The 20,598-nt window shown below is 43.6% G+C and overlaps 1 protein-coding gene across 25 annotated transcripts in view; it reads left to right on the top strand.

The window, feature by feature from the left end:
- Nucleotides 1-20,598, top strand: part of AFDN (afadin, adherens junction formation factor) — a 214,021-nt gene that overhangs the window by 92,808 nt on the left and 100,615 nt on the right. For 10 of the 25 annotated variants that reach the window (XM_050948986.1, XM_050948987.1, XM_050948991.1 and 7 more), the window contains exons 7-10: nt 12,733-12,844; nt 12,962-13,006; nt 13,293-13,460; nt 15,496-15,540. In XM_050948986.1, coding sequence (XP_050804943.1) covers nt 12,733-12,844; nt 12,962-13,006; nt 13,293-13,460; nt 15,496-15,540 — 370 coding nt within the window. The remainder of the gene's footprint in view (nt 1-12,732; nt 12,845-12,961; nt 13,007-13,292; nt 13,461-15,495; nt 15,541-20,598) is intronic. The other 15 variants (XM_050948994.1, XM_050949005.1, XM_050948997.1 and 12 more) reach the window with 3 other exon arrangements.

The raw sequence follows: 20,598 nt of genomic DNA, 5'->3' as shown, positions 1-20,598 counted from the left end.
TTCCAGCTTTATAACATTTTTATTGCTGCTTTGTTGCATGGCAGTGTGTAACTGATGGAAATATATTTTTGTACTTAAATTGATACTGCAGTCTTATGCAACTATATCAACTAAATTTTAGCAAAGTTTATGAATTAAAGCGTTGGTCTTGTCAACACTTAAGTTTGTGAAAAACTTTGTGAATGGTTGGTTGCACTGAACTAAATGAGATACTCAGTACATAAGTATTAGCAGGATCAGGCCCAAATCTGACAAGGTACACATTTTGAGATATTTTCAGACACTGTTCAATAATGTATAATAAGAAGCTGTTGCTGAAGCTAAAATTGAATTTCAGTTTGGTATTTAATTTTTAGAAGCTGAATATATATTTTAAGGATATCTAATTAAAAAAACCCTCAGCTCATTGAATCATATGAAAATGAGACAAATAGGTTTCTTTAAATTAATTTGAAAAAAATCAAACTTTATATAGAATTTGTCTTTAATTTACCTATTAGCTGAGTGGTGTAGCTTCACCAGGGAGTGTCCACAGGCAACACAGTGATTAAAGATACAGCTCCATCTGCCCATTCCAGCTGCTGGGGTAAGGAGAGAGTGGTGGGGTTTGAAATAAGGTGCTATGTCTGGGCCTTGTTTGTGAACTCCATCCTGTGTATCAGCCTCTGGCTAGTACCTGTCTGATTTAAATTTGAAACTGTTACTCCTCTAGTTGGTACAAGGGAGAAAAGGTGCTTCTCCTTCCTTTTTGCATTTCCCAAGACTCATTGTTTTTTGATGGGCGGGGGGAAGGTGTCCTCTCTGCTCCTCTTTTAGGTCTTGTCCACACTGCCACTTTACAGTGCTGAAAGTTTCTTGCCCAGGGGTATGAAAAAACACCCCTCAAGCAATGTAAGTTTCAGCGGTGTAGACAGTACACTGCGCTGGGGCCACAACTACGCAGCCACACTAAAGTGCTGCCCAGCAGCACTTTAACGTTGATAGTGAAGACATACCCTGAGTCTCCTAATTGTTGTGAATGGAGAGTGGGGAGTGATCCCTGTCACTCTTAATCTTCTCCAGGCTCTGCTTTAAGCTTTTGGTTTTTTGTTTTGTTTCATTTTTTGTCTAACACTGTGATGCTAATAGCTCTCAGTGGCATTATCAGCTTGAAACTGATTTGTGACAGTTTCATGTTTTCCCATGTGGGTCTAAATAGCATCAGAGAAGCTGGCTAGAGATTTTTGATTTGGATTTTCTGATGTTTGAGAGCACTGAGGATATGTCTACACTACGGGATTATTCCGTTTTTATATAAACCGATTTTGTAAAACAGATTGTATAAAGTTGAGTGCACGCGGCCACACTAAGCACACTAATTCGGCAGTGTGCATCCATGTACCGAGGCTAGCGTTGATTTCCGGAGTGTTGCACTGTGGCTAGCTATCCTGTAGCTATCCCATAGTTCCCGCAGTCTCCCCCGCCCACTGGAATTCTGGGTTGAGATCCCAATGCAAAAACAATGTCGCGGGTGATTCTGGGTAAATGTCGTCACTGAATCCTTCCTCCATGAAAGCAACGGCAGACAATCATTTTGCACCCTTTTTCCCTGGATTGCCCTGGCAGACGCCATAGCGTGGCAACCATGGAGCCCGTTTTTGCCTTGTCACTGTCACCATATGTGTACTGGATGCTGCTGACAGACGCGGTATTGCAGTGCTACAGAGCAGCATTCATTTGCCTTTGCAAGGTAGCAGAGACAGTTACCATCCATATTGCATCGTCTGCCGTGCCATTGTAAATAGGCAATAAGATGACGGTTATCAGTCATTCTGTACCGTCTGCTGCTGTCATGGGTGCTCCTGGCTCTCCTCGCTGAGATCGGTTGGGGGCGCATGGACAAAAATGGGAATGACTCCCCGGGTCATTCCCTTCTTTATGTTTTGTCTAAAAGTAGTCAGTCCTGCCTAGAATATGGGGCAAGTGTACTAGAGAACCAGAGAGCACAGCCGCTCTGTGTCAGAGTCCCAGAGATCCCGCAGAAATGATGAGCTGCATGCCATTGTAGGGGGTGCCCCTGCAACAACCCCACCCGTTGCTTCCCTCCTCCCCCAACCCTCCTGGGCTACCGTGGCAGTGTCCCCCCATTTGTGTGATGAAGTAATAAAGAATGCAGGAATAAGAAACACTGACTTTTTAGTGAGATAAAATGAGGGAGAGGAAGCCCCCAGCTGCTCTGATAGTTCAGGCAGGACGTTAAAGGGTGGGGGGAGAGAGAAGTGCAGCCTCCCACTGCTATGATAGTCCAGGCAGTACAGAATCTTCATTAGACATGAAAGGGGGAGGGGCTGATGGAGCTCAGCCTCCAGTTGCTATGATGAAGACGGTTACCAGCCGTTCTGTACCATCTGCCGGGAATGACCGGGAATCATTCCCATTTTTACCCAGGCGCTCCCGGCCGACCTCACCGAGGCCAGCCAGGAGCAGTCATGGGCTGATGATGACGATGGATAGCAGTCATATTGTACCATCTGCCACCAGGAAGGGGATGCTGATGTTCTGCACTGCAGCACCTTGTCTACCAGCAGCATGCAGTAGACATAGGGTGACGTTGAAAAAAGGCGAGAAACTTTTTTTTCCCTTTTCTTTATTTTTGGGGGGGAAGGGTGTAAATTGACAACAGATACCCTGAAACACCTGGAAAAATGTTTTTGACCCTTCAGGCATTGGGAGCTCAGCCAAGAATGCAAATACTTTTTGGGGACTGTGGGATAGCTGGAGTCCTCAGTACCCTCTCCCTCCCTCCATAAGTGTCCATATTCTTTAGCTTTCCGTTACGCTTGTCACACAGCACTGTGCTGAGTCCCTGCTGTGGACTCTATATCATAGCCTGGAGATTTTTTCAAATGCTTTGGCATTTCGTCTTCTGTAACGGAGCTCTGATAGAAGAGATTTGTCTCCCCATACAGCGATCAGATCCAGTATCTCCCGTATGGGCCATGCTGGAGCTCTTTTTGGATTTGGGACTGCATCGCCACCCGTGCTGATCATAGCTCCATGCTGGGCAAACAGGAAATGCAATTCAAAGTTCACGGGGCTTTTCCTATCTACCTGGCCAGTGCATCCGAGTTCAGATGGCTTTCCAGAGCGGTCACAATGATGCACTGTAGGATAGCGCCCGGAGGCCAATACTGTCGATTTGCGGCCACACTAACCGTAATCCGACATGGCAATACTGATTTCAGCGCTACTCCCGCCATCGGGGAGGAGTACAGAAATCAGTTTAAAGAGCCCTTTATATCGATATAAAGGGCTTCGTTGTGTGGATGGGTGCAGGGTTAAATCGGTTTAACGCTGCTAAATTCTGTTTAAACGCGTAGTGTAGACCAGGCCTGTGAATAGCTGCAGAGATACTGCAGCCTCAGCCTGCAGCTTAGGAAGATAGCACTGAATCAATTTCTCTTTGGTTCACTGTGGAGTGTATCTTAATGTTTTAAGGGGAAAAAAGTTTATATTTTGCAGAAATAAGTGTCTTAAATCTTGTATGCATGCCAGAGAAATATTCCATACGATAGTGAATTTTTCAAGCCTTATCTTATGTGATTAAAATAGAGAACAAGTAGTTGAAGGACTTTTGCATGAAGTTTAGCAAAGATTTTGCTGATCTTACCAAAGAAGCAAATTGCTGCTTTAATTTTGTAGCCTTGTGGAAAGTCAAAATTTTCCACAGAAACTCAACTTTTCTTTGTATATCTAGTATATTTTCATGTGTTTTTAAGGAGGCAACTGGTGATTTCCATAGATAGATAGTTATATTATATAGATTTTGATTTGTGCTGTATCCTAATAAATGTGGCAGACCTGCTTTTCTGGCTCTTTAGAGTCATTGTAGTTGGATAATATATTGTACTCTTCACTAACTGATCTGAATTTGCCACACTTCTGACCCTATAGTATATGAATTTAAATGTGAAAGTGATTTACTATTGGACTGAAATAACTTGAAAACCTAATTCTAGCTAAATGTTTTATGAAACTGAACTTTCCTGTAAAGAATTGCTTGAACTCTTTTTTTTTTTTTTTTTAAATGTCCTTGATTCAGCTTAGACTACATACATCATTATTTTCCTGACTGGGAAACATGTGAATAATGTGCTAAATAGATTAAATAAATAGATTTGGTTTCATTGTAACTTGTTGAGTACTGTTTATAGGAACTTCTAGCGAGTCACAGCTATCTGTCAGCATCCGGTGAACAATTTCTCCTCTTCCTCCAGTGTTGTAAAAGATTGTCCTATATTGAGATTTACCTTGTTACTTATGTTCTTCATTTAAAGCAATCTTTGAAAAGCTGCATTAAACTGAACAAAATTAACATCTCTTCTTTTTTTCTAGAAGTTTTGGTCTCCTAGGGTTTTAGCATTTTGAAAATATGGTTCTTTGTCTTTCTGTTGATAGTAGTTGAAATATCTTTGGGGAGGATTTAAGTGATTGACACTTACTTAGCTATCTAATTGGATTTTAAATTGTTTTACTGAGAAGAGACCCTTTATAATGCTTCATAAGATATCCATAATAAAGTTCATTTCCCTTGTTCTGAAATGTCACTTAAAAGACCAACATAAATATTTTCCAGTGCTGACTTTTTGTTGGACATGGCTCCTTGGGGCTGTATTTATCATTTTTCTTCTCATATTTTGTTAGATAGCCTATCTCTATACTGCAGCTTTACCAGGTACAAGAATGGTGCCGTTCTAACTAAACATTAAGTGAATATAAATTTTTGTTCCGATATTCATTTTTCTTTGTCTTTCAGCATGTTAATTTTGAGGTTCATTGCACACCTCTCAAGGTGTCAAATTAATTAGATAATTTTGTCTAAGCTACCTGTGCACATTCCTTTGAATGTGACCTAAAACTTGGAAAATATTGTGTGGCTTACAAGATTCTATTTTAGAATGTATCCGGATTACATGCTTAATTTAGGGTGCTTTATTTCTTTTATTCCTTTATCCTCAGATAAATTAACTTTTTTTTTCCTGTAACACACACAATGAAAGCACACACATACTGATGGATCATTTTCAAAGAAAAATTACCCTTTTTGTAGATGACATGAAATGTTTTTGTTCTCCAGCATGTGAATAACATAAATGTGGCTCCTTTTGGGTAGCAGATTCAGTGACTTTTAATTGTATCAAAGTGATGCGAAAAAAATCTTACTATCACTGAGCTGATCTTTGTGATGATATAAGATTACAAATCAAAATTTTAATTTATTTTTAATAGACCACTAGTAACATGGCACACTGGCTTGTTGACAAAAAGAAAGTGGCAGGGCAAAAGAACAGCCTGTGGAAATGCCAATGTAGATAGCACTGTTTGTTATTTTTTACAATGTATATTAGAGCAATGATCCCAAAACTGTAGTATGCTCCTCCTAGAGGTATGTGGAGGAATATTCGAGTGAACCAGCCCCCCACAGGGGGTGGGGAGGGAGCACCATCTAGCTCCGCCTCTAGTCCCCTCTCCTCCATCACCCCACTTCTGCCCCCAGCTCCACCTTCAGCCCAAGCTCTTCTGCTGAGCCAACTGTGCATTAATAGAGGGGTGTGCATACAGATTCCATTGCTGGTAAGGGAGGGGTGACAGGACAAGTTCGCGTACCATTGTATTAGAGGTATAGCTAGTAGCTGCTTCTTCGAGTGCTTGCTCATATCCATTCCAGTTAGGTGTGCGCGCGCTGCATGCACGTTCATTGGAGATTTTTACCTTAGCAACACTCGGTGGGCCGGCGGGGCGCCCTCTGGAGTGGCACCACTATGGCGCCTGATATATACCCCTGCTGGCCCATCCGCTCCTCAGTTCCTTCTTACCGCCCGTGTCAGTCGTTGGAACAGTGGAGCGCAGCTTAGCTGATCTCCACCTCCCTAACTCTTCGCTCGTATATATAGTTATTGTGTATATAGTTCGTTTTCTATAGTTCTAGTTAGCATTTATATTAGTAGTTCTTATAGTAGTTATGTATATAGTTACAGGGGATCGGGGGCTTGCCCCTTCTCCTCCCCCCGGTACCGGGGCCCATGCCCCGTTCACCAGGCTTCAAACCCTGCGCGTCCTGTCATTGGTCGATGCCCACAGGAGACCCGCACGACTCCTGTTTAAAGTGCCTGGGCGAATCCCACCTTGCGGACAAGTGCCGAATCTGCAAGACTTTCAAGCCCCGGACGAAGAAAGAGCGGGACGTTTGCCTCAAGCAACTTTTGATGGAGGCAGCTCTAACTCCTCCATCCTCGGCACCAACTCCGGCTCCGGGGACGAGTGCTCCCTCCGCACCGGAGCGCACGGTTCCAGTAAAGGCTACTCGGCACCAGCCTTCACCGGCTCAACCTTCTGGCCGGCACCGATCCCTCTCCCCAAGGAGCAAGAGGCACAAGGCTCCTGCGGCACCTGTATCTACACCGCAGTCGGAGCGTACATCCAAGGCGGACGGCCCGGCACCATCAACTGCCTCGGCACCGCTTGCCTCCGCACCGTTGATTCTGGTCTCTCAGGAGCCATCGAGTCCGGTGCCTACCAGCTCCCCAGCGCACGCTGTGGTTGAGCTCGTTGTACCCTCGACGCTGGAGACCTTCTCCACGGCTCAGGAACTGTTTGCTCTGATGGAGCCTGAGCTGCCCCAACCCCCGGCACCGCCAGTGCGGGTTGTTCAGTCATTGGGCAAGCCTGCCATGATGAGGCCATCTTCGCCGGGCACTGCAGAACGCCACTGGTCCTGATCCAGGTCCGGCGGACGCTCTCGGTCCTGCCATCACTCCTGATCCCGGCACCGCTCGCAGTCCTGGTACCGCTCTCCATCCCGGTACCAGTCATACTCGCGGCACCGCTCAAGATCCTGGTTTCCATCGCAGTACTCTCGGCACCGGTCCAGATCCTGGCACCGCCGTACCTCTTGCAGAAAATCTCGGCATGGAGACGTGAGACACCGGTCGACCTCCCGGCACCGCGCTGGTCGCACGTCCCGGTCCCATTCCCAGCACCGCTACGACTCTCGGTACCATTTGCCGGTACCGTGCAGACAGGAGTCCAATGGACGCAGAGACCTGGTCCAATCAACTTCAGCTCCTCCTGTGCGGACAGTGCCTCCTACGGGGACTCGGGTACGCATGCCCATGGCCCGGACCACAGACCTCATCAGTGGTCCTTTTGGACACCTTGGGCGTATCATCAAGCCCACGGCGAACCGACTGGCCCATCACGCTCCAGTCACTCAGAGCACCGTGTGCCCAAGGCCACCGTCAGCCGACCTCCCCCCGCTAGCACAGAGGAAACCAGTGCACATGCACCAGACCCGCATGATCTTCCAGAGACGGAGGTCCCCCCGGACCAGGCTTCAGTGCAGGACCCTCTCGTACCGGGACTGTCATCCTCCTCCTTCCCTGGATGAGGCAGTAGCGGGGAAGTCATCATCGAGGCCACCTCCGATTGACCTCCGGTCACACCAGGGCCTTCTGTGGCGTGTCACCCAGAATATCAACCTGCCGGTAGAGGAGGTTCCAGAGGTGGAGGACCTGGTGATTAGCATCTTGTCCGCATAGACACCCACCAGAGTGGCTCTCCCCTTCATCCGTTCAATCCAGGCTAGAGCAGACACTCTCTGGCAATCCCCGGCTTCCATCCCACCCACAGCCAAGGGGTTTGAATGGAAGTACATGGTGCCTACCAAGGGCTATGAGTATCTCTGCGTGCACCCTGCTCCCTGTTCATTGGTGGTACAGTCAGTCAACGGACGGGAGCGCCACGGCCAACAAGCCCCAGTGCCTAAATCTAGGGAGGCCCGGCGCATGGATTTGTTGGGACGGAAAGTCTATTCCGCGGGAGGCCTCCAACTCCACATAGCAAACCAACAAGCCCTCCTGGGCAGATACAATTACAATACCTGGGAGACGGTCCGGAAGTTTGCCAAGTTGGTTCCACAGGATTCCCACCAGGAATTTGCAGCACTCCTGGAGGAGGGGAAGAGGGTCACGAGGACCTCCTTACAAGCCTCGCTAGATGCTGCCGATTCGGCGGCTAGAACGGTCACCTCTGGCATAGCCATGCAACCACGATATATGGCGCAAGTGTCCGGCCTGCCACCTGAGCTGCAGCATACCATACAAGACTTGCCGTTTGATGGATAAGGCTTGTTTTTCGCAAAAGGTGGACCCCAGGCTGCAGAGTCTAAAGGACAACCGAGTAATTATGCGTTCGTTGGGAATGCATACGCTTCAGACTCAAAGACGGTCCTTCCTTTCCCAGCCTCAGCGCCCTTACCCCCCGCCTCGGCCAAGGCAAGACTTTGCCAGAAGACGAGGTCGTACCAATTGCAGATGTCAGTCTGGACCTCAAGGGGGTAACAATTCCGGTCCCACCAAACCAACAGCGGGACCAAAATCAAACTTTTGAGGGTGCACCTGAGAGCAGTGTACCAGTTGCCTCCCCAGATCCCTTTCAGTTCTACAACCGCCTTTTCCCTTTCCTTCCTGCGTGGTCCCAGTTGACTTCAGATCGTTGGGTCCTACATACGGTGAAGCTTGGATACCATCTTCAGTTTGTTTCACCCCCTTCCTCCCACCCCCCCTTCAGGGACCCCTCTCACGAGCAACTCCTCATCCAGGAGGTCCGCAGGCTCCTCTCAATCGGAGCTATAGAGGAGGTACCGGAGGAGTTAAGGGGCAAGGGGTTTTATTCCCGATATTTCCTAATTCCCAAGGCGAAAGAGGGCCTCCGGCCTATCCTAGACCTGCGAGGACTGAACAAATTCATCAAAAAGTTCAAGTTCCGCATGGTATCCCTGGGAACCATCATTCCTTCCCTGGATCCCAGAGATTGGTAAGCTGCTCTCGACATGCAGGATGCATATTTCGACATCGCAATTTACCCCCCGCACAGGCGGTATCTGTGCTTTGTGGTAAATCATTGGCACTACCAGTTTACACTACCAGCCTCCCCTTTGGCCTCTCCTCGGCCCCTCGTGTCTTGACGAAGTGTATGGCGGTTGTCGCTGCTTACCTACACCGTCATCGAATACACGTCTTCCGTTACCTCGACGACTGGCTTATCCGAGGGGCCTCCGAGGCACAAGTCATCAGCCATGTGACCATTATCAAGGACCTGTTTATGCGTCTAGGCCTGATCCTCAATCTAGACAAGTCCACTCTGGTGCCTACGCAGAGGATAGAGTTTATCGGGGCAATGCTGGACTCCAACCTGGCGACGGCCAGTCTACCCCCCCACCGGTTTCAGGCCATAGTCTCCCTTGTCCAGAGTCTTCAGAGTTTTCCAACAACCTCTGCTCGCACTTGACTTGGTCCCCTTGGTCACATGGCTGCATGCACATTCGTCACAAAGCATGCCAGGCTGCGAATGTGTCCTCTACAAATCTGGCTCACCTCCATCTATCGGCCAGGCAGAGACGCCATAGCCATCATTCTGACAGTTCCGCCGAGCGTTCTCGGCTCCCTCGACTGGTGGCGAATGTTGTCCTGGGTGTGTGCAGGTCTGCCCGTTCCATCTTTCCCAGCCCTCCACGTCCCTAACAACGGATGCGTCCTCTCTGGGATGGGGTGCTCACCTAGGGCACCTGAGCACCCAAGGCCTTTGGTCATCCCGGGAGTTGACGCTACACATCAATGTCTGGGAGCTGAGAGCGGTCCAGCTGGCATGCCAAGCGTTCCAGCGCCATCTGCAGGGCCGTTGTGTTGCAGTGTTCACGGACAACACAACGGCCATGTATTATATAAACAAACAGGGAGGGACACGGTCCTCTCCCTTGTGTCAGGAAACGATCCAACTGTGGGACTTCTGCATAGCCGGCTCCATAGACCTAGTAGCCTCCTTCCTCCCAGGAGTCCGGAACACGCTCGCAGATCATCTGAGCAGATCCTTCCTGGCGCACGAGTGGTCCATCCGTCCGGACATTCTCCATTCAGTTTTCCGGAGGTGGGGCTTTCCCCACATAGACCTCTTTGCCTCCCGGGAGAACAGAAAATGCCAGGTGTTCTGCTTCCCACAAGGTCACTCCCCGGGCTCCTTGTCGGACGTGTTCCTCATTCCGTGGACGGGCCACCTCTGTTATGCCTTCCCACCGTTTCCTCTCTTCGTTTCTCTCTATGCCTTCTCACCGTTTCCTCCTTGAGTTTTACTCAGGCTCCACAGGGACAAAGCCTGCCTTATCTTGATCACTCCGGCTTGGCCGAAGCAGCATTGGTACACCATGCTGCTCGACCTGTCTCTGTCAGACCCAATTCCCCTGCCAGTTTGCCCGGACCTGATCATGCAGGACTTCGGCAGGCTGCACCACCTGGACCTGTAGTCCCTTCATCTGACTGCATGGCTGCTGGCTGGTTGAGCCAATTGGAGTTGCGTTGTTCCGCCGCAGTGCAACAGGTGCTGTTGAGAAGCAGAAAGCCCTCCACACGATCAACATTCCTCACTAAATGGAAGCGCTTCTGTCACTGGTGCGCCCAGCAGGACCTTTCTCCGCAGTCTGTATTAGTCCCCACTATCTTGGACTATTTATGGTCTCTCAAAGAGCAAGATCTAGTGATCTCTTCGCTAAGAGTGCACCTTGCAGCTATTTCCACCTTCCATCCTGGGGAGGCCGGCAGTTCCGTTTTTTCTCATCCTATAGTTTCCAGATTCCTCAAGGGCTTGGAGCGACTCTATCCCCAGGTCAAACGCCCAACCCCTACCTGGGACCTGAACCTCGTCTTAACCAGGCTCATGGGGCCCCCCTTTGAGCCTTTAGCCACATGCTCGCTGCTGTACCTGTCCTGGAAGACAGCATTCCTAGTCTCTGTCACCTCAGCTAGACGAGTCTCAGAACTTCGAGCTTTGACTGTGGATCCTCCGTATACGGTGTTCCATAAGGACAAGGTACAGCTGCGACCACACCCAGCGTTCCTCCCTAAGGTCGTCTCTGCCTTTCACGTTAATCAGGACATCTTCCTGCCAGTCTTTTTTCCAAAGCCGCACTCATCGCGACGGGAACAGCAGATGCATACTCTGGATGTCCGCAGGGCTCTCGCTTTTTACATCGAGAGGACCAAACCCTTCCGGCGTTCACCTCAGCTAATTTGTAGCGGTGGCAGAACGTATGAAGGGCATGGCAATCTCTTCCCAACGGATTGCATCTTGGGTGACATCCTGTATTCGGGCATGCTATGACTTGGCTCACGTTCCACCTGGCCATCTCACCGCCCACTCTACTCGGGCTCAAGCCTCATCTGCCGCGTTCTTGGCCCATTTTCCCATACAGGAACTCTGCCGCACGGCCACCTGGTCTTCGATCCACACCTTTGCATTGCACTATGCATTGGTCCAACAGTCCAGAGACGATGCCACCTTCGGCTCAGTGGTCTTACATTCCGCAACATCTCGCTCCGACCCCACCACCTAGGTAAGGCTTGGGATCTCCTAACTGGAATGGATATGAGCAAGCACTCGAAGAAGAAAAGACGGTTACTCACCTTTGTAACTGTTGTTCTTCGAGATGTGTTGCTCATATCCATTCCAAACCCGCCTTCCTTCCCCGCTGTCAGAGTAGCCGGCAAGAAGGAACTGAGGAGCGGATGGGCCGGCAAGGGTATATATATCAGGCGCCATAGCGGCGCCACTCCAGAGGGCGCCCTGCCGGCCCAGCGAGTGTTGCTAGGGTAAAAATCTCCGATGAACATGCACGTGGCGCGTGCACACCTAACTGGAATGGCTAAGAGCAACACATCTTGAAGAACAACAGTTACAAAGGTGAGTAACCGTCTTTTTTCCTGCAGCTTAAATTGCCGAACACATCCTATTATAAGACTGTTTTCAGTAGTTTATAACTTCATCAAATTTTGACTGTTCAGGTTGAAATTTTCCGTGCTGGTTATTTGTTTTAGGCTGAACTTTTTGGGTGAAGTTTCAGCTAAAATGGTTCAGACATTTCAGAGAATGAGATTAGAAAAAAATTTATTTTGTCCATGTTAAAAGAAATTCTTACATCTGTTTCAATGAAATGCTGTAATGCTGCTTTGCTTTGGAGTAGGGACTTGCCACAGGGGATACCTTGGTATCACTGATGTATCTCTGGCTGCCCCCATGAAAATCCACTCAAATTTGACCAAGTTCTACACCTCTGGAAAAAAAAAACCAGTTAGCACATGATAGGTAGTGGTTTGTTAGAGGCTTGCAGTGTTTTCTGAAGACTCTGACAAAGGTGATCCTCCACCAGACTATCAAGCAAACTTTAAGATTGCTTTGCCTTGCCAGAGTGGCACAAAGTAGCATTAAGGGGGCCAAAGATCTAGTCCAGTACTGTACATTAATTGTGTTAGTCAAAAGAATTATATGGTGCATGTGTGTAGGGGGAATTACGAAGTGAGAGGAAAGAGTGTGTATGGGAGGGGATAAGCACGTGTTTTGATTCTGATTTACAAACTGTGAAGACAAAATTAATTGCTTTATCAGAGGATGACAGTGTATCGTGAGTAAAATTCGTTTTTCCTTGGTGCCATGACAAGTTTGATGTTGGTGCCTTGGTACCTAGTTCAGCAAAGGGAGAGAATCAGAAAATAGGTTAATGTGTTGCTTGCTAAGGTTTTTTATATTTCTAGTTGCATAATTCACTATCTCAAAATAGAAGCTGTAGTGAGGAAAATCCATTGCTAGGTCCTCTGTACAAATCTTCTGATTTTTCTGTGGAAACTCATAGTTAACTTTCCTTTATAGGTTATGCTTCCTCCTGGTGCTCAACACTCTGATGATAAAGGTGCTAAAGAAATTATCCTTGATGATGATGAGTGCCCACTTCAAATATTCAGGGAATGGTCTAGTGATAAAGGTACATTAAAAATATTATACAGAAATGTAAGATAGTACAAGCCATCTTTGTAAAGTAAGAGGTTCATTTGAATTATATTTTGCAGTGTTCAGTTGTATTGTATTTTTTTTTTTTTAGATAGATCATGTCCAGAATTTTCCAGGGTGAACTTCAAGGCCGAGAGTAATATTTTCTCATTCTTTATGGTTAAATACATTCTCAAAATGTACAATAAAGTGGAAAAATTTACTAAAGTCCTTAAAATTGACTAGTGGGGTAAAAAAAGACAACATTAAAAACTATGGTTTGGTGAACCTTAAATAATTTAACTTAATAAAAATGTAAGGAGCATTTTGAATATGCTATGTTACAAGCAGTATGAAGAACATTTACTGCTTTATGGATGTTATATTTATTTAAGCATTGGTAGTAGGACTCAGTGGATGTGTATAATGTTGTGTTGTTTTAGGAATACTAGTCTTTCAGTTGAAAAGACGGCCTTCTGACTATATCCCAAAGAAAACCAAGAAACAAACTGATGGAAAGCCATTAAAGGGGAAGGAAAGAGTTGACGGGTCTGGCTATGGCTCTTGCCTTCCTCCTGAGAAACTACCCTACCTAGTGGAATTAAGCCCAGGTAAGAGTTCTGATTTATAACTGATGGAGTTTTTGTAACTGATCACACTTCAGATTGAATTACAGATTTGGTTATATTGAACTTTCAGATTTGGTGGTATTAGAGTACTGGGGTTAAAACACTGAACGGATATCACTTCAGTAGCAGATTGTGTCTGAGCTTTTACTAGCTAGCTACAAAAATGAGCTTTAAAGTGTTGCAAAGGAACCTTTGTTTGGTGTTCTGTAACTTTCCATATTTTTAGAAGATTCATCTAAAAGTTGTTCACTGAAGGCAGATCACATTTTAATTAACTGACAGTGTAAGAACATTTAACTGCTTGGTCGTTAATAGGAGTTTAACTCTGAGTTTGTCAAGATAAATTGAGAATGTACTATAAAGGTGAAAAATGTTGTTGGACTTAGTGTGTATTTAAAGTGAGAATTTATGAAAGAGAAGAAAGAGTTCAGTTAAACCTTACTTGAGACGTCAGAAGAAAATTTTAATGCTTCCTAAAGATTAAAAATGTACCTGTAAAGTGCTAAGTATTAAAAAAAGAAAGCATAAACTGGAGTTTCGTTTGGATTTTTGGGTGCCAAACTTGATAGATACATCACTGTATTTAGATTTCTTATACACTTTTATCACCTTTTAACACCTTATCTGTAGCTGTCTTTCAATATTACAACTTAATATGAAAAAGTAGTTGTATATAGGGTTGCCACCTTAAGTAGAATAAATTGAGGCTTTCGTAGAAAATTTATTCCTTTTGTGGTTTACAAGTGTATAGATTGTGTACATATTTGAGTCTTCAGATTGGTAGAAGTAGTATCATATAACTGGCTCTACTGTAAAAAGATTTCTTTAAAAAGTCTGTTAAAATTTGAATTACCTAATTGCTTTAACATATACTACAGCACACTTATGAAATCATTACTATGGACTATGAAATATTATACATAAAAATATACTTGAGTATACATAAGTATATTTCTCTGATTTTTCTTTAAAATCATTTTGTTTTATTTTCTAATATACAAAAACAATCTACATTTGGGTCTCCAAATGATTAGCAAAAATGAAGTTTTATTGTGCAGATTTTATTGCCACTGTTCAGGCTGCTCCGTGAACAACAACATAATTTTATGAAAAACATCCTGAAGTGCTGGTATCTGCTGTTTCTTCTTTGAGTAGACTTTTAGGGATTAAACATTTGTAAAAAAAATTTTTTTGTTAGTATTAGTTATTTGTAGTTATGTAATTTGACTGTACTGTGTTAAATGATTTTTGAATCAGTTAACCTTTTGGCTGCGGTATCCCTGTGATACTATTTTAAATTATGATTTTGTTTAAATGAGTAAAAATTCAGATAATGGCTGGTGAGGTCAGCAGAACATGTGGTACCTGCCAGAAACCCGTTGGTTTTTGTTATTTTTGAGGACTAAAGTTAATGAGATTTGAATTTCATAAGAAATTAAAAGGCTTATAAAAACAATCTCTTTTTGGTTCTGGTCTAAATTTTCTGCTTATGAAGCCTAGTTGTTTAAGTATTAAAATACTGTGCGTCTGGCCAGTGGAACGAGACATCCAATAATCAAAAGATAAAGAATCTTAAAATGATGGGTGGGGTTCTGTGGCCTGCCTTGTGCAGGAGGTCAGACTAGATGATCAGATTGGTCCCTTCTGACCTATGAGTCTGAGTCTGAGTCTATGAGACAGGTGGCAACTCTGTATACAGTTAACTAACTACAGCCTTTGCACTTTGCTTGGACACTGATCTATTGTTTGTGCTTTCTTCTAACAGCTAGTTGTTGGCTTCTTAAACAATAATAGAAATTAATCCATCCACTTACTTTGCAGGATTAAAGTCCTTGTAGGTTTTCAAGTTGAAAGAGTTAAATACACTGCATCCTTTTAAATTGAATAAGCATTGTCTGGCTACAGTTTCACCCTTTCCTATCTTTTCTTTTCCTGCCTTCTTCCGCATGTTCTGCATGGTATCTGTCCTGCTGGTGCTGCCTTCACCTGGGTCCTGTGCATGTGTTTCTAACCCCAGGGAGAAGGAATCACTTTGCCTACTACAGCTATCACACTTATGAAGGTAATGCTGTGTTTAATACTGTTCTTTCTCCCTAGTCACTAAAAACAGTGCTGGCAAAAAATAAAAAAACCCAACATTTTTCCCCAATGAATGAAAGACCATCTTTGTTTTTGAAATGGGCAATTTATTATATGAAACATTTATTTTCCTGGATATATCAGATTAATTTTAAATAGACTAATTATTGGTAAAGAGGTGTCAAATAGGTCTTGAATTAATCAGATACTATTAACCCAAGAGCTAAACCTTCCAGCTAAGGCTCACAACTGGATTTCATAAGGCCTTTCCCTGTGGTTAAAGGGCAGCACTCTACTGTGAAGGAAAATGCTCCCTTATTCGCCTTGTTGCAGAACACAAGGGGAGTGATTTGTTTTTTAACCTCCTTCTCCCTGACTGTAGAGGGAAAGGATTTTTTCTGAATGCTCTCTCCCGGCTGTGCAAGTGGGGATAAAATATTCAGTAATCTTTGCTGCTTAGGCGGATGCTTGAACCACTGGAAGAACTCTCTCTTCTGTCTTCCCTATAGAGTCCCAGTGGCAATCTTCGGTATTTCTCAAAAAGTGATGTAGTATTTCTCAAAAGTAGTGGATATACTACTCCCTGCTCTGTATGATATGTCTATTAGGCAGAGCATTGATCAGAGGGACTCAGCTATATAGATTCCAAGGCAAGAAAGGACCTGATCATCTAGTCTGATTTCCTGTTATTACACAAGCCATAAAACTTCCCCAAAATAATTCCTAGAGCATATCTTTTTAGAAAAGTATCCAGTCTTGATTGGAAAAACTTGATTTGATTTTAAAATGACCGGTAATGGAAAATCCATTTTAATAGTGGTAAAAATGTTCCAATGGCTAATTACCTTCAGACTGTTAAAAATTTAGGCCTCATTTGCAGTCTGAAATAGTCTAGCTTCAGCTTCTAGCTATTGCATCTCGTTACACCTTCCTCTGCTAGATTGAAGAGCGCATTATCAAATATTTGTTGCCCATGTCGCTACTTTTAAACTATAACCAAGTCTTCCCCCCTCCCCCCTTAATATTCTCATTAGGCTCAAGGAGCTCGGTCTATTTAGCTTATCACTATAAGGCATGTTGTCTAATCCTTTAATCATTCTTACAGCTTTTCTCTGGACCCTCCCCAACTTAACATCCTTCTGGAATTGTGGATACCAGAACTGTACACAGTATTCCAGCACTGGTCACACCAGTTCCAAATATATGGTTAAAATAACCTCTCTACTCCTACTCGAGATTCCTTTGTGTATGCACCCACCCACCCCTTTTGGCCAGTGTCACACTGGGAGCTCATGTTCAGCTGATTACCTCCAAATCTTTTTCAGAGTTACTGCTTCCCAGGACAAAGTCCCCCATTCTGAGCTAAGGGAAACATATCTAAACATATGGCCTTTATGGTTGCTGCCAAAAGATATTTGAAAAAAATTCTAATTTAATAATTATTCAATGTAAAATTCCATGGAGGATGAGATGAGGAACCACAACATTCAGTTATAAGTCTCCAATTTTAAAGCTCTGCTCATAACCTGCTTTACAAATCATTGCAGTGTTCTTTGATTCTCCTGTTAATGTAACATAATATGCAGTTACAGCCTATTTTGCGAAACAGGAAAAGTGTGCAAAGCAGCTTGCTTACTACTTGAGAAACTATTATGGTAAAACCTTTACCAGTACACCATTTCCCAATTTATTTAGCAGTTTTTATTTTGTCTTTGTTCCATAGAGTACTTTAAAGACAGTAGTGATTTTTTTATCAGCAGTGCTATTACAGTGTAGAAGTGTAGTATCTTTGCTTGGTGAAATAATAATCCCTCTGCAGACATTTGGCATCTAGCACCATTATTTTATGGAACTTACTCCAATTTCACAAAGAGCATCGTCCCATAGAGTTGTAAAGCCTCATGAAATCTTGGTTGATTACAGAGAGTAGATTTCATCATGGAGGAATAACTTGCGTTACAATTTCAGGTTTTCCACTCAAGCAGTTTTTGCTTTTTAAAATATATTACTTAATATATTTTTCACCAATTCCTACTGTAGGAAACTATATTTAAGATTGTGGAAGACGCCTTTTCTGTGTTGGATCTCTTCATATATTAGAGTCTGTATATTGAGCTGTTTTCCAATTTTCAAAGTCTTCTGCTTTACAGCAGAAGTTACCTCCTCAGTAGGTGTGTACTATTGTCACAATCCTAACTATCTAGGCTGTCTTGTCACAAGGGCCTGACAGGCTTTATACTGACTAGATTCACACCACAATTGCAACTACTGCCTGATAGTTGTGCATTTTGCTGCCAGATGCATCCCTCACATTCTGTCTAGTGTATAATCTTGTTAGCCTTAAAGCTGTTGCATTCACGAGAGCAGTTGACTAATCAGTTGGGATGCAAAAATGTACATTAATTTATCGTTGGTACCATCCTTGGTGCTTTTCCCTGCTGTATGTTTCGCAAGTATAGCTCTCACATAAACAATAGGAAGTTAAGGATAAGGGCCCAGTGACCAAATTAAGAGTGGGAGGTTGGGATCTGGAGCCAGATGGCCACAGGGAGTAGAGTTGATGTAACTGGAGATGCAGAATGACTGGTGTATATAGGAGGCTACCGTATACCCTCTGAAACCTGGATTGTGATTGTACCAAATAATTTCTTCTCCCACCCAAAGAAAGAATCTGCAGATGAGGCTCCAGTTCTTGGGACTCCCTCACAAACCCAGGATTCGATTGATGGGCACAGGTCATCCAGGCACACCAGTAGCTCTCCAGAATTCTCCCATAACTTGTCTCAATTTACCAGAACCATTTTTATAGTAATTAAACACCTTGTAATGGTGAACTGAGAAGAGCTATGATAATATTGTTTAACCTATTGCCTGGTCCCATCAGATACAGCAAAATAAGAGGAGGTAAAAGAAATCTGACTGCTGCCTAGGTTCAGGACTCCTGACCAGGCTGGTCTCAAAGACCAAATTTTCTGGCTATGAATATTCTTGGTGGTATGGAGAGAGATATTGTCAATCCCAGCAGTTCTGAAATCATGATTTTTTTTTATGAGCCTTTAGAGCTTTTAGAGCCTTTAGAATTCATGTTTTCTAGATTTGCTTTGCATCCGGAGGTCTAGAAACTAGTTTTAAATAAAAGCTGAGACTCTTATACAATAACTGAACTCCAGGGGTTCAGGCTTTAAGAAGAACATGAAATATTGTGAGAACTGGCAACACTAGCAGAGGCAGGAGGTATAACCAAGGAGGAAGACACTTACAGTGGCTGAGAAAAGCTGCAGAGACAGCCAGGCACGCTACTGTCAACACTTTAGCTCAGTGGTGATTGTGTGTTTACAGTTACATTTTGAGGCCTATCAGGTAGACAGTGTTTTTAATCCATTTAATATGTTACATGTAAATTGTACAGCATTCTAACTTTTAGTTAAAATATTTTGACATACCAAATCAAGTAAATTACAGAAGTATATAATATATTACATCGACACTATTCCTTTATCGGCCAAACTTGTAATATCATTTAAAAAAAATCAAGTGGGACCTGGTTTATACCTAAAACTTGCATCAACCTAGCTGTGTTCCTGAAAGCTGTTTAAAATTTCACACCCTAAGCACCATATTCAGGTCAACTAATCCCTGTTCTAGAAGTACTAGATCCACATAACAATACTCCATCAACCTAGTTACTGCCTCTAAGAGGTTGACTGCCTACATTGATGGAAAAACCCCTTCCGTCAGTGTAGAAACAAGTACACTATGTACTACACCAGCAAAATTGCAACACCCTAGCTGTACCACCGTAATGGCTGTAGTATAGACATACCCTTAGTTTGACAGGATTAGCTGTAGTTGATAAGTGATTTAAGATAAACAGAAGTAAGACACACTTCAGCTGAAATAAAAGTATCCACACAGGTTTGACCAGTTAAATTTACTACTAAATCTGTATGTAGAATTTAATCAGAAAAATATGAATGATGACTGAAAGTTGTTTAAGAACACTTTATTAGGTGCCTAAAAAGTCTTAATGCCACAATCAAGGAAGAAGGCCATATTGGTTAAAAAATGCAACGGAGTTTAGAGGGGTTGTGAAGGCACCTATGTTAGAGAGAGAGAGAGAGAGAGAGAAAACAAATAGAGAGGGGAAGCTGATAGTAATGAATATAAATCAGAAACAAGGAATTGTAGAAAACTGATAAGGGAAGCAAAGGGATACAAGGAGAAATTGATGGCCATCACAATTGAAAACCAATAAGGAGGCATTTTGAAAAATATATTAGAAACAAAAAGAATCATAACAATTGTATTGATCCCTTACTAGATGGGAACAGTGGAATTATCAGTAATAATACAGCAAAGTCAAACATGTTCAATAAATATTTCTGCTCTATATTTGTGGGAAAAACAGGTGATGTAGTCATATATAACACTCTTTCCAGTCCACTAGTATCTCAAGAGGATGTTAAACAGGTGTTTCTAAAGTTAGACATTTTTTTAAATGAGCTGGTTATATAATTTGCATCAGAGAGTATTTGAAAGAGCTGACTGGACCATTAATGTTGATTTTCAGTGATTATTAGAACATCAAACAGGAACATCAAGGAGGTTGGTCCCTCAGGGATTGGCTCTTGGCCCTATACTATTTAACAATTTGAGTAATAACCTGGAAGGAAACATAAAATCATCACTGATAAAATTTGCAGATGACTCAAAAATTGGAGTGGGGTAAATAATGAAGAGGACAGGTCACAGATACAGAATGATCTGGAGTGTTTGGTAAACTGGGTGCAAGTAAACAATATATATTTTAATATGGCAAAATGTAAATGTGTGCATATATAGGAACAAAAAAATGTAGGCCATACTTACAGAATAGGAAAAGCAGTGACTCTGAAAAAGATTTGGGAGTTGTGATAATCAGCTGAACATGAGCTCCCTGTGCGGTGCTCTGACCCAAAGGGCTAATGCCGTCCTGGAATTGCAGCTGCTATTGGAATGCTATGTCCAGTTTTGGTGTCCAAAGTTCAAGAAGGATGCTGAT

This window comes from Gopherus flavomarginatus, chromosome 4 (genome assembly GCF_025201925.1).
Source record: "Gopherus flavomarginatus isolate rGopFla2 chromosome 4, rGopFla2.mat.asm, whole genome shotgun sequence".
Taxonomy (NCBI): domain Eukaryota; kingdom Metazoa; phylum Chordata; order Testudines; family Testudinidae; genus Gopherus; species Gopherus flavomarginatus.
The sequence above is the reverse complement of the archived record's forward strand: the minus strand, read 5'-3'. Positions and strand labels throughout refer to the sequence as shown.